Source organism: Xenopus tropicalis, chromosome 9 (genome assembly GCF_000004195.4).
Source record: "Xenopus tropicalis strain Nigerian chromosome 9, UCB_Xtro_10.0, whole genome shotgun sequence".
In the NCBI taxonomy this organism is placed as follows: Eukaryota; Metazoa; Chordata; class Amphibia; order Anura; family Pipidae; genus Xenopus; species Xenopus tropicalis.
Window position 1 is genome coordinate 56410806 of NC_030685.2, and position 26079 is coordinate 56436884.

General features: G+C 37.5%; 1 protein-coding gene across 1 annotated transcript in view; it reads left to right on the forward strand.

Annotated features, from left to right (window-relative positions):
• Positions 1-26079, forward strand: part of LOC100492237 (potassium voltage-gated channel subfamily H member 8) — a 220637-nt gene that overhangs the window by 124156 nt on the left and 70402 nt on the right. Inside the window, exon 3 of the mRNA XM_018097592.2 lies at positions 19643-19777. Coding sequence (XP_017953081.2) covers positions 19643-19777 — 135 coding nt within the window. The remainder of the gene's footprint in view (positions 1-19642; positions 19778-26079) is intronic.

Consider the following 26079-nt stretch of genomic DNA (forward strand, 5'->3'; position numbering starts at 1 on the left):
GAAGCTTAATAGTGAAAGTCCCATGGAATACAAGAATTTGGAAATACTACAGAGAAAATCTAGTATAAATAAATTTGAAGCAACTGGACTTGTTTAGTAATCATTGAAGACGTTTCACTACTCATCCGAGCAGCTTCTTCAGTTCAACTGACTGGTATGGGAAGTCCTCAGCATATATACTCTTCCACTAATCCAATCACAATGGCACTATGTAACTCTTCAGAAAGGTGACATCTGAAACTCACAGAGGTGTGAATGCTGTGGAGTTACTTTGAAAGGATTACCCAAGTATCATGCAACTCTTCAAACAGGTGTTACTTGTTAGAGTTGCATGAATGGATGTGTGAAGAGTTCTAAAACTGCCGGGGTACAGATGTTAGAACAGCATTGTATGTAGCAGACAGATGGTGTCAAAGTCCCCCGCCTCTGTTAAGGGATGGTTTCTCCACTTTGACATGAATGGCCTCTTTTACACCTCTTTCAAACCAGCGGTCTTCTTTGTCCAAAATTTGGACATTGCTATATTCAAAGGAGTGTCCCTTGTCTTTTAGGTGTAGAAAGACAGCAGAGTCCTGGCCTGTAGTGGTCGCCCTCCTATGCTGAGCCATTCGCTTAGAGAGCAGTTGCTTTGTCTCACCAATGTAAAGGTCTGTGCACTCCTCGCTACACTGGACTGCGTATACAACATTGCTTTGTTTATATTGAGTATATATGCTGAGGACTTCCCATACCAGTCAGTTGAACTGAAGAAGCTGCTCGGATGAGTAGTGAAACGTCTTCAATGATTACTAAACAAGTCCAGTTGCTTCAAATTTATTTATACTACATATACCATGACCTGGATGAATGAAAATCTTCATAGACACTACAGAGAAAAGAATCTCTGTATCAAAATGAAGATATTATTATAAATGTTAACTTTTAGCAAGTTATAGTTGGACCTCTATGTATCAGAATGAAGATATTATTATAAATGTTAACTTTTAGCAAGTTATAGTTGGACCTGTTTTAAACAACTTTTCACTTAGTCTTCATTATTTATTTTATCTGCCTATTTCCATTATGCAACCAAGATTCTTATCACTGACCCTGGAAACTATTAAACAGAGCAACTGTGAAATTAATTGTATTGTTATTTTTAATTGCTTATGTTTATTTTTGGCCTCATCTTATTGAGTTCTAAATTGCTACACTCTATGTTGGGTGATTAAGCCCCAGCGATCTGATTTCAGTTGAAATTCCAAACCTGATAAGTGTAGAAACTGTACATTATTGGTAAGAATGGTAAGGATCATGGGTATGTGTAAGGTAACCTCTTATCAATCAGTTCTCTCACTAGGTCCTGTGGCCTTTCAGCACTTGCAGGGTCTGCTTCCTCCATTGTTTCACCTCATCTACAGTATATGTTTAGTTCATACCTGCCTCCACCTCATCATGATTTACATCATTTTATGAACTAAATTTATCATGTAGAAAGTTCTTTTTAGAATGTCTAGAATTGATTTCTGTAGAATAACACAACATGATGTCCATTACACCACCAAAAACCAAAGTATTGTTTATTGCTCAGTCACATTAACACTCATGCTGCTCTCTGGTCTATTCAATTTTTATTTCCACTTGTGAGTTTAGATATAAAAATAAAAACACTGGTCCAACTCAGTGTACCTTGCACACAAGAGAATGCTGTACCCGAAGATGCAGAATGCTCAGTGGCTGGCATATATATTCTGTAGAATGTTCCAATGACATTTGTAGATCAGAACCCTACATAAAACTAATTCTACAAACCCTCTATAATTAAGGGGTGGACTTATTAATATGTGGCAATATTTATACAGTCTGTGTTAAACACAGGTACCAGCAGCTTATATAGTATTTTAGCTATGGTTGCTTTTTTAGCCAGGGGAACTATTTCCTGCAAAAATAAAATAAGGGAAAAAATTTAAACATTATTATGAACACTCTCCATGCTGCTTGCTCCCCAGAAAGGGTTACGTGAGGAAGATGATCTGGGAAATGCATTATTACTATTATTTCCAAAGCAACAAAACCACAGGGTTTTTTGTTTGGATGACAGCTGGACGCTTTACATTAGTTGGACATTTTACATTGTGATCAAGACTATTGTTATCTCACACTGCTGGTGTCTTTCCATCCAGACTGTGTGTATATACATGTTTGTCCCAGCTAGTGTTTGTAGCTACAGTATATTAACATATTCTGAGTTGCATCCAACAATATTGTAATTTTCCTTTGGCTGGTTAGCTTACTCCTTTACTCACCTGCACTCACCCCATATAAATATGGACATTTAACAAGACTTGTCTGTAGCAGGGCCATAATGTGCTATGTAACCTGTAGCTTGTAGCTGTTATTCTCATGAAAAGAGCTGTACAGTCAATATTATAATTAACTATTATAAGCTATAAAATACAAAGCTGAAACATGATATTCCTTCATTATGTTACTTAAATTGATTACCTCTACAATCATGTATAGTATGTTAAGTAGCTAATTTCAGTTTCTAAAGAAGCATCTCAATTAGTTATGTCAAAGAAGCAAGATACTGTATTCCACACCAGTGAAGCATAGCTTTGTTTTATAATGCTATATGGGATCTATTATATAGAATGGAGTTTTCAGCAGTTTTCATGGTTTATTCTTAGTTCGGCATGTTTATAAAGTTCTGATCTTTTTACATCCATCCTGGTCTCCTGGTGTGTATTTTCTAGGGGTTTGGGGTATAGGGAAGGAGACCTGGGTAGATCTGGAGGGATGACTGGCTGCCTTGTCACTTACCTGGACATTTTAGCATAATTTTTTTGTGATGAAACAAAATGATTCATTATTTCCTGGTTTTTATATAGCATTCACACATTTTTGCAGTATTTTACAGATATTAAACATTACTCAGATCAGTCCCTGTCCCAGTGGAGCTTACAATCTAAGGGCTGTGACACACAGGGAGATTAGGGAGATCCGCGACAAATCTCCTCGAAATTCCTCTCAAGGCAACTACGGTTTGGGTACACACCAGTGCAACAACTAGTGTTATAAAATGTAACAAAAAAAAATCTCTGGTATTAGATTGACCATTCACTTCAACTGGTGGCTTTTAGCGAATAGCGAATTTTGGATCCACAATAAAATTCCACATCTTTGCTGCTAAACAAAATTAGCAAAAAAAAAAAAAGCAAAAAAAAAACTTTTTTTGTGTAAGGTTACTCACCAGCGCGAGTCCCGGGTCCTAGAGTACGGCGGGTCTGTATGGAGCGCACGAGCCGCCTTGCGTCTCGGCACGCAATGGCACCGTGTCTGATGCTCTCACGCAAGCGGCGTGCGCGGAGAGCGTGCGTGACGCGCGCCCGCGCCATTACGCGCGCGCGACTGACGCAACGTGCACGCGATTTGACGCCCGTGTCGTTACGCACGCGCGCCGGCGTCATGACGCCGCGTCACGTCGCGGGACGCCTTAAATAGCCTTTGCAACAGCCCATCAGTGCTCGGTTATCATTTCGGTGTGCCTAGCGTTTGTTACTTCTGAATATTTCTGCGAATTTGACCCTACGCCTGTTACCTCGTCTTGAACCTCTGCTGCCTGCCCTTGACCCGGATCCGTTTGACTACCCTTCTGTTTACTCCTTTGGTACTTCGCTGTTCGGCCTTCCAGCCTCTCTCCACTGCTGTGCTTCCTGTCCCATCTCCAGGTTAAGCCTCCAGCCTAGTGCGAGGTGCTTGTGGGTGACATTACCCGTCGGACCAGCTTGGCTTGACATATTGACTTTAATGCATTTCTGACACATCAGGATTCATGAATCTTTTTCTCTTACCCAGTAAACAAATTATCCTTTACAATATTTTAGATTCTTCAGGATTCTTTGCATTCATTCACCTTATTTTCCCATCATATGTACCCAGCAAAGCCACCATTTAGCCATGGGCAAAAAATAACCAGATAAGAAAAAACAAATACATATATATTTATGGAATGTTAAACCCAAGGCCATCCAGCTTCTGCTAAACTACACCCTGCTGAAGCTGCCAAACAGCCACAGACAGTCTGAGCCACAAATATAAAAAAAGTATTAGTAAAACAGCAATAAAATAATTGGCTAAATGAGAGGGACACACAATGGAGTGTAGCATAAGGGACATCCGCGGTTGTTCACTGCTGACCCTGAGCCCCTGATATTCAAAGATAGGGTAAAACAGAGAAGATAGAGCTGCAAGCTGTAAACAATATTTAAATAAAAATAAATGCATATGCTTATTTATTAAACCTGCGGTCATTTATGTTTTTTGGCTACCGACACTAACTAAGATGGAGAGCTGGAAAACTGTTCATTGTCTCTTTTAAGGAGTCCCTAATGCTCAATGGTTTGTGGGGAGCTGTAAGTTATATTATATATATATATATATATATATATATATATATATATATATATATATATATATATATATATATATATATATATATATATGTATATGTATATCTATATATATATATATATAGAGGGAGAGAGAGATTAATGACCAAATGTGAGTCATGAGTGGATGGAGGGCCTTGATGATAATCTTTACTCAGGACAAGAAAATAGTAAAAGGAAAAAGAACCTTTGGGCTAAATCACAGCAGGTCTTGTTGGTGTGCAGTATTAGGGCTCTAGGGCTCTCCATATATAAGGTCTATAAGTGCCTTTCAGCTTTAAAGCAGTGGCATACAGAGTACAGGGTCACAGGGCCAGCACTGCATTTGTGATGTCAATTTATTTCTCACACATTAACACACAAGTATAATTTTTCAGTCCTCATTAGTACATTTATCTAGGATAATACAGCTGTGTGTAAACATGCTTAAAATACCCTGAGATAAAAAACCTAAAATGAAGTTATTCTTACATGGTTGTTTATTACCAACTTCCAGGAGCAATCAAAGATTGGGTGATGGAGGGAGACTGGGGCCCACAGGCAGTAAATAAAATATGTATATGTATATATTAATATTCTCAGTTTTAGAGAGTTCTTTGAAGTAATTCCAATGCCGATAATCTATGAAATGCAGGATAGATTATTGGCCTAGGGCTATGAACTTGAATTTTTGGACAGAGAACTTAAAAAGGCTGCTAGCAGGTTCAAATTGGGGCATTTAAATGGACACAAGCTTTAAAGGAAAAAAGGAACTGTGGTATTTGTTTCTAAATTTAGACCAGCTTGTGGCTATATAAGTACTGTAATTATGGTGTAGTGGTTGCATTACATGTGGTTTTCTACTAACGGGGGGCACATTAAAACACTCACATAGTGGCAAAAAATTTAAGATACAGATTATCATGGACCAAGTTGTCTATTGTATCATCTGCAGGCCTGGATTTGTGGCGAGGCCACAAAGGCCCGGGCCTAGGGCAGCACAATTTATTGGCGGCATGCCGCCCCACCGCAACGAAATTTTAACATTTTATGGCCATACGGAGCAATGGGGACTTCTCCCCACTGCTCCGTATAGGAGTTTAAATGGGCGCGCATGTGCACTGGGGGGCGGCCTCGGGGCAGGTGGATTTGAAATCCGGCGCTGATCATCTGCCCATGAGGCTTATATTATGCTTGGAAGTGTGTGACCACTTTTAGAATCCGAATGAACAATCACAGCTCTGCCACTGGGAAATCTGACCATTAGACTATGTTAGACTATGTCATGTTATGTTTTTGTTTTTTTTTACTCCAAATATTTTTTTGTAGTGTGGTTTAAATGAAAAAAGCAACTAAGCAAGTGATAGGAAACTGGGAGTCTTGGGGGCTGATTTACTTACCCACGAACGGGTCGAATGGAGTCCGATTGCGTTTTTTTCGTAATGATCGGTATTTTGCGATTTTTTCGGATTCTTTACGAATTTTTCGTTACCAATACGATTTTTGCGTAAAAACGCGAGTTTTCGTATCCATTACGAAAGTTGCGTAAAAAGTTGCGCATTTTTCTTAGCGTTAAAACTTACGCGAAAAGTTGCGCATTTTTCGTAGCGTTGAAAAATGCGCAACTTTTCGCGTAAGTTTTAACGCTACGAAAAATGCGCAACTTTTCGCGTAAGTTATAACGCTACGAAAAATGCGCAACTTTTCGCGTAAGTTTTAACGCTAAGAAAAATGCGCAACTTTTTACGCAACTTTCGTAATGGATACGAAAAACTCGCGTTTTTACGCAAAAATCGTATTGGTAACGAAAAATTCGTAAAGAATCCGAAAAAATCGCAAAACATACGAAAAAGTCGCAAAATGTTCGTTTTCAAGTCGGAACTTTTCCAATTCGGGTCGGATTCGTGGGTTAGTAAATCAGCCCCTTGGAGTGGGGGGAGGAACAAGAGGTACTTGCTTTGGATGAAAGTCCCTTTTGTAGCGGCCCTGCCTAATGTCACTCTTGGGATACTTCTCCCAGGCTGTGCAATTTTTTTGCAAAACTCTGCCACAAAAAAAGACACCTAAACACACATTGACTTTAATCATTTTGGAGTGATAAAAAATGTCCATTGACTTTAATGCATTTAAGGCATTAACTTTCCATTTCGAATTTGGCATCATGCAAAGCTTGCCTTAATAGCAGTGTCCACAAAATGGCGTCTGCCTGCTTGTTGTGATTGTGTAATTCCAAGACTGAAGGAAACAAGATTTATATTATATATTGTAAGAAAAGTTTATTTGGCTCAACTAACATGATTGAAATAAATTTGTAATTAGGTGACAGGTCCCTGCCTCAGACAATGATAAGGTTGGACACTTTACTGAATAATAGAAAAATAATAAAACTGATATAGGGCAAAGAAGGAGAAGAATATGTCTGGATCTTTCCTTTATAATGTAAAGTTTTTTGACATTTGCACAGGTACTCAACTAACGTACTTAGCTGCAAAAACACAGTGTTCTTTCTTTATTCATATATAATGTTGTCTTTAAAAGATTATCTCTCTGAAATGGTTATATTATTCTTTCAGTTCTTTAGACAAGTTCCAGTATATTCATTGGTGGATAAGGCGAGTCCCAAGCATGTGGAGTGGAATGATAATAAAACTAAGTACATTCCACTCATGAGAGAACAGCTGTTTCTCCCAATGTAATTCAACAAATTGACCCTTCCTGTTTTTCTTGTGATTTTTCGAAAAGCTGGTACATAAATGGACTACAAATGAAAAGTGAGAGCATACAATACCCCAAGGGTTTGCTCACATTTTTATTTCAGACAACGAAAGTAATCAACTATATTATTCTTATCGCAAGTCAGAAAAAAATGAATATTTTATTAATAATTAAGCATGCCAAGATTATGGCCAGAATCACATTCGATTTGCATTGGAACACTGAGTTTGGGGAAAAGCAAGGTTTTCGTTAATGATTAATTATAGCAAATGAATATTACACAAGGCTCCTTTCTTCCTTGCTTTAAATGCTCACTCACAGTACATTTAAATAAGGTATTTCTAGTCTCTGCTTGATTATTTTATCACCAACAGGTTTATGCAGTGCTTTACTGAAATTTTCATCAATTACATAAGTTGCTGCCACTGGTGGAGATTACAGGGCAAAACCAACGGACCACCTTTCCACCCACTAAATTATTGCAGTTGTTGCTACTTCACTTTCTATTAGTACAAATTGCAAAGTTTTCCCATATGGGGTTGTTATGATGAACCTAGCCAGACATGCAAGAGGAGTAAGGGGAGCAAGAACTCTTGCTTATCTTTATGCCTATATGCCTCCCCTCACTCATAGGGCAAACACAGGCGTCTGTGCTCCAAAACAAAGTGCAGAGCTGCATTAGTTCAACAAGTGTGGAAAGCAGGGTGCAAAGTGCAAAAAATGGCATATTGTATTGCACAATGGCACATTGCACCCTCTTTGCATGTTGTAAATAACGTCTTATAGATATTGCAAAGCTAACACTATGGGGCAGATTTACTAAAACCCTAGCATTTCTCATTTTTTTAATTTAAAATTCAAATACACTCATTTCCATGAATTCTTACATAAATCAGTGCTGGAATCAGTTATTTGATTTAGCTCTAATACATCTGCTAGGAAAGGAAAAAATTATTAGATCTAAATATCATTCTGCAACTAATTTAACCTATATATACACAACTACTCAAAGACTGCAGACAAGAGCCCTGTGGAAACTATGATTTCTTACTAGGTGTTATTACATTTTCTTACTACATAAAGTGAAGACAGAATAACCATAATTTGCATGGAGAAATCCAATCCCTTGAATAATTTTTTAAAAGAGGGTTCCCATTGTTTGCAAATATTCCATAGTTTCTATAAACCTTATTTTTCATGCAACCGCTTTAATGGTCTTGTCGTACTGTAGATGATTATAAAAATTCTCTTAAATCCTTTTATTATTTATCATTTCCAGGGGTCTGTCATTTTAGACACTTAAATGAGCTGTCTATATTAAAGGCCTGCATTCTAGTACAGTAAGTGACATCTACTTGTACACAGTTCTATAACCCCTAGTGCTAGACAATGGCCCTTCCGTAACATAAAGTGGGCAAGTGTCTGAGAGCTGCTTAAATGAGTAAAACAAACCTTGCATTCTAGCTTATCTACAATTCTGTCTACAGCTCCATTACAAAATCCTGAATACAAACGCACAGTAAAAACACAGACAGGAAATCCTGTATGTAACAACAGCTCCCTTGATAGACATGCACTTTTCTTAGTCTAACAAATAAGGACTCTGGAGATTTAGCATATGAAAATAATAAAGGATGAAAAGGAGCCTTCAAGGAGGCTTATTCCAACACTTCGAGCAGTTGTATTATTAAGAAACAGAGGTGTAGGGACTATGGCAAATCAGTTAAGGTCCTGGTATTGCACGCCTTGCTTTAAGCAGTCTGCCCCCTCTATAAAGCAGCTTCTGCCCTGATTTGAAAGAGCCCGGATGTTTGCTTGCAGTAGTAATATACTGTGGTAGATGTCATAATCAGTAAATTTGCCATTCAGCTAATACCTAGGATATTTTCTAGGTATTATTTTTCTGTTTGCTTCCAGTTTGCAGTCAACAGCTGCAAAGTGGAAGTAAAGTCTATTGAAGTTAAATAAGCTGATGTAAGCCTCGAGGCCACCTATGGACTGTTGATTCTTTTCCAGTTTGAAATGACCCTGGGGCTCCAACCAAATCAAGCAATGCAACTTACTTGCACAATTCTGTTATTCCTTAAATGGCATAATACTTTGAGCTTGTTATTCTACAGCAACAGTGGCAATATGTAAGAAATGTGCCACGTCAGATGTGAAGCCCGAGGCCATCTGCTGCTGTTTATGCGTTTTCCCCTTTGTATATTATTTTGCAGCATCTCAGCAGATCATGCAGAGCAATTTTCATACAAAATTCTGTTAATTGTGTTAATCAGTGGTGTTTATGGGAATTCTGCAAGAGCATCTAATACGTTTCCTAGTAAATTAATGATGATGGCCACACAAGTAGCATTATTTGACAACTTTTTGTCCTTGTACAAGTATAAAATCTGCTTTTAAACTATGATAACTATGATATAGAAGTTTTTTTCTGACAGTATTTGCATTGCATTTCTGTATGGTTCATTCTTGTTTTTTTTCCATTCTTTATAAATGCAGATCAATATGAAACTTATGAAATATTCATGAACTAATTTAATAATCAAATTGTGGCAAGCATCAAAATTACCCCATTAGGTCCCATGTAGAAAGCAGGCAGTAAGTATAGGGCCCTCAGTGCCTTGAGGCCCAAGGCACTCGCTTGGTTGGTTGGTTGGTTGTATGAATGATGTGCAATACTAGGGATTTCCAATTGCCACCCAACTACCGCTTCTATTGGAGGTAGTGCTGCATTAAGAGAGAGGTGCAGCCCTTTGCCCTCCATTTTATGAGTGAAAGAAACTGGGCCTTTTAATTTTTTTTTTCATTTTGACCCCTGGTTTGCCTTCCAATGGCTATGAAACATTTTTCCCTTTCTTGTCTTCCCCACTTAAAATCACTGCAACAAAAATTTGTGTGGAGTAGATATACAGTACAGGAATTCCAACACCCATTGGTTTGCTGTAAAGCAATATTGTCAACATAAATAAATATATAATAAATAGGCCAATTAGATTGAACACCTCCTTCTGGCACCCAATTCTATGTTTCCAAACATTTTAATAGCCAGTTTTCCAAATATTGCTTGAAACAACACGATTCTTCAGGAAATAAATGATGGGGCCAATTTATCATTAATCGATAAGCTGCAAGTTCTTTCTCCCCACTTGCATTTTACATCTGGGATTAAGGATTCAAATGATGTTCGTGCTCAGAACTGCTGCTTAGTGGTACTCACTCAGTACTTACACCCATTAAAAATGTATTCAGATTAAAGCATTCTGACAGTTTGACAGTCTACCAGTCAAAAAAATGTATTGTTGAACAGGAAATGAGATTGAACTGTTGGGATTACTTCTGGCTTCTCTACACTAGATAATGTTGAAGTATCTGCCACTTCTAGGCATACTCACACATGTTGCCTCTGAATCTCACCAGTCTAAATATACAAGACACATAAGTAATAATAAACTATTAGAAAAATAAGCACTGGCTATGTGCACAATGTTACCTTCCTTCTGCAAATACAGGGCTGGGACTGTCACAATAAGTGTTCATTTGCCGGCTGAGGTCGAAGTGTTTACAAATAACTTGAGCTTTGTCATAAAAGGGAGATGTTTTGCATTCTGTTCATTTGTAGTCCCTGGCACTTGGACAGTGTGTAAATGCAGACCCACGTATGCTAAAAATTGGAACCAATAGCCCAGCTGACTGAACAGAAGGGATCATGAATTAATCTAGACAAGTTTCTCGGATGTTGCCAGGCTGTTCATTCTGCTGTCAATTCACCAAGTCCTCCCTTTAATCTAATGTGCCTATTAGCGGACTGGCCTGCTTGAACGCTCTTTCATTTCCATCTTGCATGGCAGCAGCAATCAGAAAATATATTCATGTTTATCAAGAAATACCAATAAAGATATTCAAAGGAAATGCAAATGTTGCTGCATTAAATAAGGCAAATTATTTACTTGGCATAAACTGGAGCAAAATATCTCAAACACTAACAAAAAAAAAGATGATGAAATTGATGCTATATTTGTTAATAAGGGCATCATACTATGCTATATATACAGGAATTATTGTCAGAACTCAGCCAAATCCCAACACTTTTTATATCCTAAGCGATCATGCAAACCAAATTCCAGCCCTTGATGTAATCTAACTTTAAAGCTATGGACAACAGAAGGTGACATTTTTTTACATTTTTTTTAACAGATTATGCACTATTTTATATTCCTCTGAGAAATAAAAGGGACTGGGCAAGTGAAACAGTGAAAGTCCTCTATCTAATAAATGCAACTTAAAAAATATCAGATAACTAAAGCACAATAGGCATTCGCCATTTCATTATATAGTGGGCTACTGAGGGTACTGATTCACTGGAATCTTGCATTAATGCAACCTCATCAGTGCAACCATGGCCTTATTAGAATGTAAATATGTAGATAAGGCTTAATGTGTAGAATAATCTAACATATGGCTTTCCCAGTATTTACTGAAACATATTTAATGGAAATCCTTTTAAAGTAGGTATATACCTAGGGGCTGATTATTTAAAACATGAGTTTGAATCCCAAATGGGAAAAATTCGGATTGGATACGATAATTTCTGAAGATCGCAAATATGACGAAAATGCTTCCAAAAAAATTGTATTAGTCACGATAATATCGTATTGGCGATCCCAAAGTCCCAAAATTTTTGGACCTAACAATTGTAAACAACGGCAGAACCTTTCCGAATTTTTCGCGCAAGCGAGCGAAAAAGTCGCGTGGGCGTACGAAAAAGTCGTGAAAGCACGAAAAAATCATGCAAGCTCTCCAAGTATTCGTGTCTTAATAAATCTCCCCCCTAGTCTGTACACTGCTCCAATATATTTCTATGTTTATTTTATGTATATATATATATACACACTGTATATATATGAATTTCTCATTGTCCCTCTGAATGGCTGCTTGGCTCCCAGACTTCTTGGCAGAATGCTTGGTTATTCTACAAATGGACACATGCACCTAGTCAGGGAAGCAGTTAAGCACACAGACTTATGCCACACGTGGCTGATTCTTGGATAAATAGAGGCCAAATATACACCCCTATACTTGAATTTGTACACTTCTGTGTCTCTACCCAAAGCCACTGCGTTTGCCCAGGTTCAGTCACATGGAGTGGATTTTTTGCATTTATCTGCAGGCCACCACATGTGCCATAAACCTAATAGGGTTATTTATTAATTTATTATTTTTCACTAAAAATCATGAATTTGAATAATAGTTTAGAAACCACTTTCAATTAAGTGAAAATTAAGTGTAAAAAGTGAAAAACAAATTGAGTGCTAAACTTTGGTATCTGAAAGCTTTCAAGCTCATGTAAATCAGTGGGAGCTGTCCTCGGCAAAATTACAAAAATTACAAAAATACAAATTTTGATAAACAGGCCTCCCTGGAGCATATTTATCAAAATTTAAACAGAGTACACTATGGGGCAGATTTATCAACATGTGAGTTTAGAGCCTAATATATAAAAACTCCCCCACTTGCTATTCTGTCCTATGGGATTTTTAGAAGTGTATTTATCAATGGCTGGAATTTAGAGTTTACCATTTGATGAATATGCTTCTAAATTTCCCAAAGGAATGAATAGAACGTGGGTGAGTATTTATGTATTAAGCTCTAAACTCACGTTTTGATAAATCTGCCTCTGTAGGGAAGCTCCCCAGCTTTCTATTTGCCTGTATTAGATTTTTGGAGCATATTTATCAAAGGATGAAAAATCCTATGAAAGTGAGAAAGCTATAAAATATTCCCTCTGGTTAATAAGTTTTGTTTTCACCCTTTGATAAATATGCCCATACATAAAGCGTGACTAAACTAAGCAACAGTAGATTAACTGATGTACATCAGTGATTACATTCTGGTTTTTAACACATTCATCTATATTCAAAGCAAGCTAGTTTATCATATTTATGATCAGACATTTTATTGATAATGAATATATTTATTTTTGGCATCTGCACATGATGTTTTATTTAGTGAGATATAACTACAAGGAAAGAAAAGCTGTATCCTCTCGCATGCAATAAATATACAGTATATGACATTGAAAAGAGAAATAAAATATTAATATGTTCCTTCTTTATGTGGAGGCAACAGTATTAAGCAAGAGTGGAAACAGTATAGTCTGCTGGGGGCTTTGCATTAGTAACTGTTTAGTCATCTTCAACCAATGGTCCATTGTCCTTAGACATTACTGAGCTCCCACCACTAGTGATGATGCATTTTGCCATTGGAGAATTGGTTTGCGAAACTTCCGGGAAATCCGCGACCAAAAAATTTGTCACGCGGAATTATTTTTGTTGCGCATCAAATTGGGCGGTGAAAAGGGCGCGGTCACATCAAAAAAGGGTGTGGTTGCATCAAATTGGGCATGGTTGCATCAAAAAGGCGTGTCTGCGTCAAAATATTGCGTGACAAATGTGTTTTGTGAATTTTCTTGCCGTTTTGCGAATTTTATGGCGAAACGGGGACAGATCCGCTTATCACTACCCACCACTATACAGACAAGGTTTTATTTTTTAGAGTTGGCCACTCCCTGAAACTATAGCAATAGCTAAAGTGCCATGAAGGACCACAGGTTACTGCTATCTTTTGTACTGTACGAAGGCAATAGTGCTAAAGGAAACACCAATGTAATTATGTATAATTAGCAGCATCTTTAGCAGCAACTATAAGTTCCATGCAGGATGCTGCTGCTTTGCAGAGCGATTTGACAAAATTGGAAAACTGGGCAGCAAACTGGAAAATGAGGTTCAATGTTGATAAGTGCAAAGTTATGCACTTTGGTAGAAATAATATAAACGCAAACTATCTACTGAATCGTAGTGTGTTGGGGGTTTCCTTAATGGAGAAGGATCTAGGGGTTTTTTGTAGATCACAAGTTGTCCAATTCCAGGCAGTGTCATTCTGTGGCTACTACAGCAAATAAAGTGCTGTCTTGTATAAAAAAGGGCATTGACTCAAGGGATGAGAACATATTTTTGCCTCTTTATAGGTCCCTGGTAAGGCCTCACCTTGAGTATGCAGTGCAGTTTTGGGCTCCAGTCCTTAAGAAGGATATTAATGAGCTGGAGAGAGTGCAGAGACGTGCAACTAAACTGGTTAAGGGGATGGAAGATTTAAACTATGAGGTTAGACTGTCGAGGTTGGGGTTGTTTTCTCTGGAAAAGAGGCGCTTGCGAGGGGACATGATTACTCTGTACAAGTACATTAGAGGGGATTATAGGCAGTTGGGGGATGTTCTTTTTTCCCAAAAAAACATTCAGTGCACCAGAGGTCACCCCTATAGATTAGAGGAACAGAGCTTCCATTTGAAGCAGCGTAGGTGGTTTTTCACGGTGAGGGCAGTGAGGTTGAGGAATGCCCTTCCTAGTGATTTGGTAATGGCAGACTCTGTTAATGCCTTTAAGAGGGGCCTGGATGAGTTTTTGAACAAGCAGAATATCCAAGGCTATTGTGATACTAATATCTACAGTTAGTATTACTGGTTGTATATATATAGTTTATGTATATGAGTGTATAGATTGGTTAGTATAGGTTGTGTGCTGGGTTTACTCGGATGGGTTGAACTTGATGGACAATGGTCTTTTTTCAACCCTAAGTAACTATGTAACTATGTAACTATCTTCTGGGTAGGTCAGACACGCGCACCAAAAAAAGCTTTTTTTTTTTTTCTTTTTGCGCTGCAAATTTTTACGCAGTGAATTGTGTTGCCCGTTTTGTGCAAATCCATGCCTGCCGAATGATTTCGACCATCACTAAAAATCCAAATTAGACAATTTGCCAGGTTAAACTTGATAAAGAAAAGTCAATGGCAAATGTATTCCCTTTCCTTGAAGTTTCCTTGAAGTTCTTTCTTTTGTCTCAAAACATTAGAGATTTCACTGGGTTTTGTCCAAAAGCTCAACTTTTTCAAAAAGACGAAGTGACAATTCGCTAACGTTGGGATTTTCGTGGTGACAATTCGAAAAGGTTACGTTTTTTATGACTTTTCACATAGCAACTTTTACTTGTGACATTTTTTTAGTAAATATTAGACATTCAGGAAAATTAGTTTAGTCCAATTTGAAAATGAAAAAAATTAGAACTAATGGACTTTTTGTAAATCTGTCCCTTAAAGGATAAGTAAGCCCTTTCTCATGAAAGCCCTAAAAAGACTCCAATACCCCCTGGAATTACATACCTTTCTCATGCAGATTATGTACCAACTTCAGCTCTCTCATCTACTTCCTAGTATATTGTGAAGCTCAGCCCCCGTCTCTTTCCAGAGCTTTCTTTTTCTCTTGTACTGTGAAGATGGTTGAAGAGCTGTCTACTGTGCATGCCTAAATGAATTTCCATTGGACACCTCTTTGAATCGCCTGCACAGTCAAAGAGAGTAGGAGAGCTCAGAAAAGAAAACTGAGCAGAGCTTCATGCTAGCCTAGGAAGTAGCTGAGAGACCTGAAGTTGAGCTGCTTGCGGTACAGAATCTGCATAGGACAGAGTGCTGGGAGAAACATATGTTATTCTGGGGGCTCTACAGAGTCATTTACAGATAAAAAAGGGTTTTCCCCAAACTATTCAACTTCCACTTTCCTCTTTCTTCCTCTTCTTCCCTCTCTATGATACATTATCTTACAATTTCCTGATGACAGAAATACAGGTATACCAGAACAAAGATAGTAAGTACAGAAAGGTTAAGAAACAGAACGCAGAACTGTTTTGTGCTTTTTTGTGATTCTTTGTTTACTGCTCGCAACTGTCTTTCCAGCAATATATTACTTCATATTTCATTACTGGGATTAAACAATTTGTATTCTCCCTATTGCTGCCCAAGTGAACCTTCCCTATGTCATCTTTCCATTTCTCTCTGTTGCAATCCCATTCGTTAATTTTCCACCATTATTTTACAATAATCCAAAGAACTTCCATGGATGCTGTATGATTGACAGTATATTCAGCTTTAAATACTACAGATGAAAAACAATTTATTTTGCATATTAACAGTCTAGAGCGCTGTAGAGTCTTAACGATGAGAGTGTTGGGCATACATGGTATGACTTTATTTGGCATCATTTTGATCTCAGTATATATATCTTAAATATATAACTAAAATGATACACAACCTGACCTGTTACTTTTATTACATTTATACATTTAATACATTTATTTAACAAGAGTGACAAGAGGAAATATGAAAGGCTGCTGAATATCTAATTCTGTAACCCAGGAGATCCAAAATCCATATTTACATGAGCTAATTCTCCAGTGATATAAATTAGCATTCCATTTGCTTAACATTTGTAGGAACATGCAGAACTGCTGTTGATAATCTATCCCCTGGTGCTGATTGAAGTGGGACTATATTTAATTAAAAGTGTAAAAGTAACTGAGAGATTTTTCCCATATAATTAATACTGTAAAACCCCATCAATGCCAAATTAGCAACCATTGGTGATATATAGAAAACCACAGTGAACCTTCACTTTGACGATTTTTAGCTGAAGAAATCATTTATATGAAATGTAGAATAATTTGGACCCTTGCAATATTTGCATATATATATAATGGGGACCTAAAGCCCCCAGACAAATTAAATATCCCCCAACATGTCTGCCATTTACAGTTCCCTGTTATTTGGGATATTTAACTTTTTTATAATGCCTTTAATCTGTTCAGCATGGAGCTACACATCTCATTATTCTCTATCTGCTCAGCTGCTAGCTACCATTTTGGAACACACAGAACGCCATTACATTAATCAGTATGATAACAAACATCTCAACAAAATGTAGTGTCACCCACAATGCTTTGAGATTGCAGAATTGCTAGGGAGTTGCTTTATCAAAACATCTAGTTTGGTATCAGAAAAATGTATGTTTTGCCAAACTATTTGCAGAATTTTTTTTCCCCAAAATATATTCAACAGGTAGCAGGTGACCAGTCGAACAATGTTACATTGCAACTCCCTTTCTCAGCTAGTTCAGGGAAGGTTTAGGAATCTAAACTGTAACACTCAACATAAAATACTTTGAGAAATTATGCCAGTGACTCTTAACCAAAAAGATGATTTATTAAAGGAGACATATCATATAAAAATTAAGAATGTACCAGTGAATTATGCTCCTCTAGATATAGAAGGATTGTGCTTAAAAATGTTGTGTTTCAGACTGATTTATTTAGAAATTCCACCAATACTCCAGTAGTCCCACCCATCTGTTCCACTTCCTGCTGGCTGAATTCGCTCGATGTGCAGGGGAGCCGGAGGCTCTCAGTACACTGCACTGTAGGATAGGAACCAATCAGCAGCTAGGCTGACCTGATAGGGAACTGAAGCCAGTCTTTGCTTGTGTGAGTGCAAGGCTGTGATTGGCTATCCCCCTCCTACTGTGCTTCTGGCTGGGACGCCCACCCTTCATTTTAAACACAGACACAGAGAACTAATAGGGAGCTCCAATAAAGCTGCCATTTTTACTGATAGGATTAACTTTTAGCACAAAGTTTAACCACCCCCATATATTTTTCATAATTGCCTACAAAATTAAGGGTTTTCTCATTTATATGTCTCCTTGAAACAGTAGCATAGGTACAACAAATGGTGATGGAATCTGAGAGTGAATGGTATGGTATAGCACAGACTAAGTTCAGAGCATCAGGCACTAGTACCTGAAAGGGAAAGTAATGGGTGTGCCAGTAGAGAGACACCTAAGTGATATGAACTCCCTTCAGTGGAAGTCTCTCAGGGATACAACTAGCCTTTACTTAGTCCCTACACTTCGGGGCAGATTTACTAATCCACGAATTCAAATGCACGAATGGGAAAAATTCGTATTGGAAACGAAAATTTCTGAAGATCGCAAATATCCTGAAAATGCTTACGAAAAAATCGTATTACTCACGATAATATCGTATTGGCGATCCGAAAGTCACAAAATTTTTGTACCAACCATTGTAAACAGCGGCAGAGCCTTTCCGAATTCTTCCCACGGCACGCGAAAAAGTCACGCGAGCTTGAAAAAATCGGCAAGAATACGCTCGGAGCATTCGTATGAACGCTCCGAGCGTTCGTGTCTTGGTGAATTTCCCCCTTAGTCACCTGGTAGTAATAACTTCCTTTCTTCAGTGGAGGGGATGTTGCCATTGCTAAAAAGGTCTGTTTAACTCACAACCCCTCTGAGCATTCTATAACAGAAACCACTATCCACTACCTTGGCCTCATTCACAGGATCCCGGTTCTTCACCTTCCTTTAAGGTTTGTTTCCTCCAAAGCTTGTTACTATGGCCTTCCACTCCAGGTTTCCCAGCATATCCACCTCTGCTACTAGGTGAAGACCCAAGAAGAAGAGCCATGTCCGTATTCCCATTATATAAACTAGGGACAGGATTTGGTCACTAGATTCCAACATCAATTGGAAAAACCTTGACAATGACATATGCTTGTTCCATGGCCAAGTTAAATCACTGTATGGAAATATATATAGCCATCTAAATGGAAAATAGTTTCTAAATCTCTCATTCTTGAGTTTATGCTTGTGTCTTAGACATTCAACTGTTCTTTACTTGTTTGTTGTAAGCAATTTCGTGTATGGTACCTTAAGGCAAAGTATTCTAACGATTTGGCTCCACAGATTTATTTAGATATTAATAAAGATGTCTTTGTTAATAATTGTTTACTATTTTCTGTAAAACTGATAAATATCACAAACTGGCGTACATGACATGACATATGACATGATCAATGCATTTTCCTCTGTCCTGATAGACATAATACTGCTAACTAAACATCCCTCCAATCTTGTGGGCAATAATAAACTATATATGGTGATGCTTTCACTCTGGGCTACAAATGATTATTATCTTTTAAATAGCCCCTTTGTTGGAGCTTCCTATAGATTTGCTATGGTCTTTGTAAATGTTTCAAATAAGGGGTCGGTGTGTTCTAACAGTCCCTGCCAAAAGCACAGTAGGAGCAGGATACACAATCACAGCCCTACATTCACCAAAGAAAAGAGAGGCTTCGGTTCCCTATGCGGTCAGCCTAGCTGCTGATTGGTTCCTATCCTACAGTTCTGAGTGCCGCCTGCTCCCCTGCACAGCCTGGGAAACAAAGTGGAATGGATGGGTGGGACTAAAAGGGTTTTGGAGAAATTTTCAGGAAATCAACCCAAAATATTGCCTTTTTTAAGCATGTTCCTTCTATATTTAAAAGAGAATAATGCACTTGTACATTTTAGTTTTTCAAGCAATAAATCTCCTTGGAATCTCTGTGTGCATATTGCATTTGTTTTTGTCAGTGTTCTCATCTTTGAAATAGGCAAACCAGGATCATATCACCATTCACATTGCTAGGCAAATTTCTACTCTAGTAAAAATACCAACCTAATGTGTGAAAGCACATCTGGGTGGAACTGCTGTCAGTTGATACTGTATAGAACATAAGACTGAGTTACTTGTGTATGTAATTCATACAGAAACTTCACTAACTCTTATTATTGTACTTACAGGTGGTTCTTTCTGGTGTCTTCTTGATATTGTCCCTATAAAGAATGAAAAGGGTGAAGTCGTTCTTTTTCTGGCTTCTCACAAAGACATCTCAGATACCAAGAATGATTATTTTTCAGGGGAGGACAAACACACAGGTGAGAGATATGAGCTGTCAGCTTTTGTACTATATACATTTATGGGAGTTTGAGAGCTCCAGGCAGATAACACAAAGTTGGCATGGTTTGATTCCAGTAAAGGCAGTTTCTAATTCTAATGCATAATTTGCCTTCTGTTTTAAAGAAAATAAAGCAAAATGTGGTAAAGTATGATTGATACTTTATGCTTTATTAATACTTTATAAGCCTTTTAAAATAATTGCAACATGTCCAAAAAGATGTTGTTGTTTACACATAAAACTGTTAATAACAAAATGTCCCAAGTAAATTCATAGTCCAACTCTTTTGCATTGATCCCCCAAAACTCCACTCCATTCGGATTTGCTAAAATTAAAAAAAAGGATAATGTATAATTAGATACGGATCAGTCCTTTGTTTCATTCACCACTTTATAGGTTGCTGGCGAGTAATATATAACACATAACAGCAAACTGTTGTGAACTACTGCCCCCAGCATCCAGATGACTGTGTTCATTAAGATAATATCTCACCCAACTAACAATTCCTGAAGAAGACACCAGGAGCCCAGAGATGAATATGAAAAAGCTACAGCTTTATTAACACAGCTGTTAAGACATCTTTCTGAGCCCCCTCTGTAGGTCCCCCACCCATGGCTGTGTGGTCTGGTTCCTACTAGTTATACCACTGATCAGAGAGATAATACACTTACTACTGGAGCAATTTAGCACCTAGTTACATGTTAGTAATTAAGCAACATAATATTTCTGTAGCAAAGTTACATAAATACATTGAACTAGGTTATACAATGTAGGATGTGTAGCATCTTTTGTAGCTGAAGTTAAATAGAAACAAGACATTTTTTGTGTGTTACGGAACTGCGAAAGTGAATCCCACTTGGGCCATTCCACCTGTTCCATAGCCTACTCTATAGCCTCAGTTTGTGATTGTTGGATGGTTATATAGTACTCTGTATTCAGCTGGATTCCTTCATAACAGGAAGGATTTACAGTCAAATTGTAATCCTTGCAGCAATCATCGTTGATTGTTTCTCTTTTTCTTCACCCTGTTTTCATAGAAAATTACTAGCAATTCAACAGAAAAACATATTTTACCTGACTTGTCTTAAAATAAAAGTCTAGCAGTTTGAAAAGGAAACCCAAGAACATTACACTTCTTTAAATAGCTTCTAGACAGATCAGTGTCTGTTCAGGAATAGCTATTTAATGATAACCATACTGCTAAACTGGCAAAAAGGTAAAAAGTTCACCCAAGTATAGCAACAAAGAATCAAATTGACTCTAATGCATTTGTTCAATTTTGCAATCTTGGGAATTTATAGACAAAACAGGTCAGGTTATATCAGCTATAACCACTGAACTGGATCACCAGTCCCAAAACTTTTCTCTTCTCATGGCACACATGCACAATCAATGGTAGGAAGTGAATTGGGTTTATGAAAATTATGTGTATTAGATATATTAGTAGCTGTATTGGTCCTAGATTTTTCAAATATCTTTCTGTTAGCGTAGGATAGTTTCAAAGTCTGATTTTTCCATCAACAATAACGTCCATTTCAGCATCACATCTTTCGACATCAGCATTACAGAAAGACAAACCCAGAGGATTAGAAAGGCAAAAATACAAATTTCTGCTCGTAGGTTAGCATTAAGTTAAATGTTTCCTCCAGATAGCTCAAACTATGTTCATTGCATCAAGCAGAGCTGTGTTGAATTCTCATCTACATTATCAGCTTCTGCATACAATTATCATAAAAAAATATGGGCAAAAACTTGGTGTTCAAATTCACACACATTGATGAAACTTTGCATTGGGGAAGTAGCCGATAAAAACCAATAGGATATGTATTCCCTTTATCAAAGCAAAGCCCTTTTCCTCTAGGCACCTGCACTAAGACATTTTCCCAATAACTGCATAGCCCCCAATTTCCATTAAATTGCCTTGATTTCCCAATCTGTTCTCCACAACAGTGCTCACTCTCTTCTACACTACAGGTGGAAAAAGGAAACTCCAGGAATATACAAGTACCTGCACCTTGACTGCCTTATTCCTTCCCAGTGAACTAAACATAGAATTCCAGTAAATTATTTCTAGTGCTCACCATTAGTAGCCACATAGATCTGCCTTACTAATGTTAAATAACACCTCTCTAGGTGGTCTAGATAAAAATCAATGATTTAAAACAATAAAAAAAATCAATTGACCAAATAAATTGTTTTCAAGGGCTATGCACGCATCACAGATGTGTCACAAGGGAACAGATGTGAGAAGTTATAATCTGACCAGTGTTGAAGGCACCCCTGCACATACTCATTTCTATCTCACATTAAGATGGATTAGGAAAACCTAATTATCATCTATATATAATTCTATTGCAGAGGTGAGATCTCACTATGACTTATTATATGCTTATGGATCTAGACTCTAACAAGCAAATTCAACATATGAACAATGCACAGGTTCAGATACATAAAGTCCCAGATTTAAAAATAACATGAAAATATTCTGATAATTTGTTCCATCTTAAAAAAAAGTTATATTACAGAAATAAATTTTCACTCAGTTACTGAACTGACATTAAACTTTGGAGTAAGGGGGTTAGGGATTTGGGAGAGCCAATGCACTCACATAGAGAACATAAGAGCATATTTACTGTTAGGTGTTAAGTTTCTCCTTGCGATGCAAGTGATGCATCCGCTTTATTTTTAAGGCGCAAGTGCACTGCACCCATTGATGCAGCACAATAAGGGAATCCTGGAACTACCTGGTCTGGAAATAGCCCCAGGGTTCCTATTCAGCAATAGGCGCAACTGCCTTGATTTGGAACAGAAGGCAGGAAGGACACAGCAGCACTGAGCTCAACCCAATGGAGAACGCATTTGATGAAGGTATAGAATAAGCTGTGAAGCTGTTGTTTATATAAACAATTCTTCATTGTGACTAATATCATTTGAATATGTAAAAACAACATTAACGCCTTGTGTCATAGCCACAAAATAAATTAATTGTTTTTTTTAATTCAGAAAACACCAGGCGCTAAGGATTTTTAATAACAGATCCTATATCTGTTCTGGTTTTGATGGTATTGACTTCTTGTTTTACAAATAAAAATACTCATATCAATAAGCCAGTCCATATACCACTTAGTTCATCCCACTTTAATAACATTTAACCAATATAGTATGCACTCACACTTTCCCACCAGTTCCCATTCAATGACCATTAATAATTACTATTTACTATGACTATTTACTATTTTGTTGCAGAAAAAAACTACGAGAGAACCAAAAGCAAAAATATGCTCTTTAAAAGCTGTTCAATGTAGAAGTCAATGGCAGGTGTCTTTTTTACAACTAGATGATTTTTCTTTGCCATGTTGTTCTAGAGGTTTTCAGGGTTTTGTGCAACAATACGAAAAACTTTTCAAGTTTTTTTCAGCATCTTTTTTCATTCTTGCTTTTAAGTTCATTTTTTTTTTTAATAAATGACTAGACATTCATGGTTTTAGTGGAAATGTGTTTGGTTGTGGTTTCAAAACCCCTAAAACCACAAAAATGAGAATGCTGATAAATGGGTCTCCCTAAGATCAAAGTGTTTTGTATGTATTTAAATATGTTATGTTACCCTGCACAGTTATACATTGTGTGTTTGCTTCCGAAATACAACTACAGTTTATATAAATAAGGGGCTCCGTAGCTACTGGGGGGCAAAAGGCCATGTTTACACATTAGATAGCAGATATGCTTTGTAGAATACAATAGGCAGAAAACACAGGCAGATAAACAGGAATCAAAATGCCATTTCCCTACAGAAATATAGAATGAAAACCTTTTTTGATATAACAGGACATTTGCTGACAATAAATTGTTTATTTGTAGGTGCTTGACAGGGTTGCCACTTTTGCCAGCTTTAAAAATATGGACAAAGGTGGTGGGACAGGGCGTCGGGAGCGGGTGTGTGACATTGTGGGCGAGGCTATGATGTCTCATTTCACATGGCTGGATAATACTTGTCTAGGTTTTAGAACACTAAAAACCAGACAGGTGACAACCCTAGTGCCTGATTAATAAATACAACTTTAAATGCACTTTTTAATCATTCCATTTGTGCACAAACTTATGCTTGCTTCAACACTTTCCCTTACATTTTGTGAACATACTCAGGTTTCTGTAAGCAGAACTATATATTGGATCATTTGTTTTATTATCATTATTATATAATAATCTGTTGGGTTTTGATATTGATTCTGAGATGTTTCTTTGCTAGAAAAGTCTTTCTTCTTTCCTCTTATTTTGCCCATCAGTGCCTGGCTGATTTTTAAAGCAAACATTTTAGTTAATTTAATGTCAGTACATTTGATCTCAAGCTACTCCATAGGGTCCTGAAATTCTTCCACCCTTGCTGAAAGAGAAACCCACAGAGGTCCTCCAATGCACTGCTCTCCAAACAAACTTTTACTTTCCTGCTAATTTATCATGTTTTACAGGCCGCAGGATTCTTGTATAGTTGTTCTAGGTAGGTTGATGTGACTTGAATATTAAGCTCTCAGCAAGACAGGAAGACAGCTGGAATGCTAGTAAACAGAGAAAAGAGAAATGCGTGATGCAAAACTTACACAGCCACATGCCTTGCCCAGTCTGGTGCCTTATGTGCCTGCCTAATAAACACTTTTTCACATTCTTCATTCTTTTTTCCTCTCTTTTCATGTATCACCTCTTGTTCCCTCTGAACGACTGTTCCATTCAAAGCATGGACAAATTACACCTTAGGGGTCATAAGCTAGCCATTCAGATCTAATTTATAACTAGCTCTTGTTCCTAATGAACTTGTAGATGTGCCAAGCTGGGTGTGCTCAGGACTACGAGGCAGCTCAAGATAAAGAATAGTAGAGAAGGGAAAGGCATCATATTATCAGTACCGAGCTCTTGTGTACAGGAATCAGTACAGCAACCCTGTGCATTACCTCTTGTATAGTAGAAGGGGCTTTCTTAACTTGTAAATGCCAAGTGAAATAAAAGCCACAAAAAAAAAAACTTGCATATTAATAAATTGTGCTTACGTATGAAAGAATAGACACCTTGTATGGAGCAAGAAATAAGATGTAAATCTGCATATTGAGAGAGTTAGTATCAGAACTGCCTTCAGTACATTAAACAAAAATATTTATGCTCTGATTCATACACCCTGGATTGCAGGTATTTTGTCTCTCTGTCATTTAATGTCTTTTTTCTCCAACAACTGAGGTGATCAAGAAAGATCTAAATTTTATTTTAGTGCCAGAGAACATGGTGTCACTTTGAAAAGAGCGTAACCTTTTGTTGCAGTGAGTAATGGTGGCTGGAATTATTAGAACATGGTATGAGTAGTTTCCCATCAGATCTTCTATTGCTTACAGTGTACCTTTGGCCTATTTTCTAGTGAGAAGGTTCCCTGTGACAGGCTTACATGGGCATTAATGAATGCCTTAGTAATATCAATTCAAGTTTTTTTTCCAGAGAAATGTCTGTCTTACAATGTCTGAAGGTACAAGAGACTAAAAAGGTCATCTGGTCCTACTATAGTAACCTCATCTCCTCAATGTTTCTCTTGTCATTGCTTGTCTTGTCATTGCTTCTTACCTTGTTATGTGAGATTGTCACTAAAGGGATATGCAAAGTGCAGGCTGCCACTGCTGTTTAATGGCAGGTGCATTTTGGCCGATTACTTCAGAGTTAAATCATTCCTCTGGAAAATACAGCCAATATTTAAATTCACAGAGCAAGATAAATCATTTTGAGTTTGTATATAAGGAAACACCTAAAATGCACCACAAATGCAAAGCATTTATGGATGTTTATGAAATTCAGGAGAGTCAATGACATATTACTCAAGCAGAAAGAATAACATCTATTTTTGAGCTTCCTGTAGATAAGACAGGTATGGAACTGAAATGTTTTTAAAGGAAAATATATGGAGAATATACTGATCAGGGAGAGGCTATGTATTAAAGAGACACCAGCTACTCGAGTCACATAAAATCCTGCCCACAGCCTTTCTGCTGCCTATCCCTACTACTTACTGCCCAACATCAGGCTGCGCCTCCAGTGAATAAAATGAAGATGGATGTGCATTCTATAGTGGAGTGGAACACACAGCCATTTTTATTTTTGTTTGCTAATTTTCATGCAGGTTGCTGGCAGGGGAAGGTCCCAACAGTATCAGTTCACTGGGACACTGGGAAAAATCCCAGTGGGCCAGTTCAACCCTGCTAAAATAAGGTCAGGCTAAGCAGGAGAATTTCTACTTACAAAACAGTCTCAAGA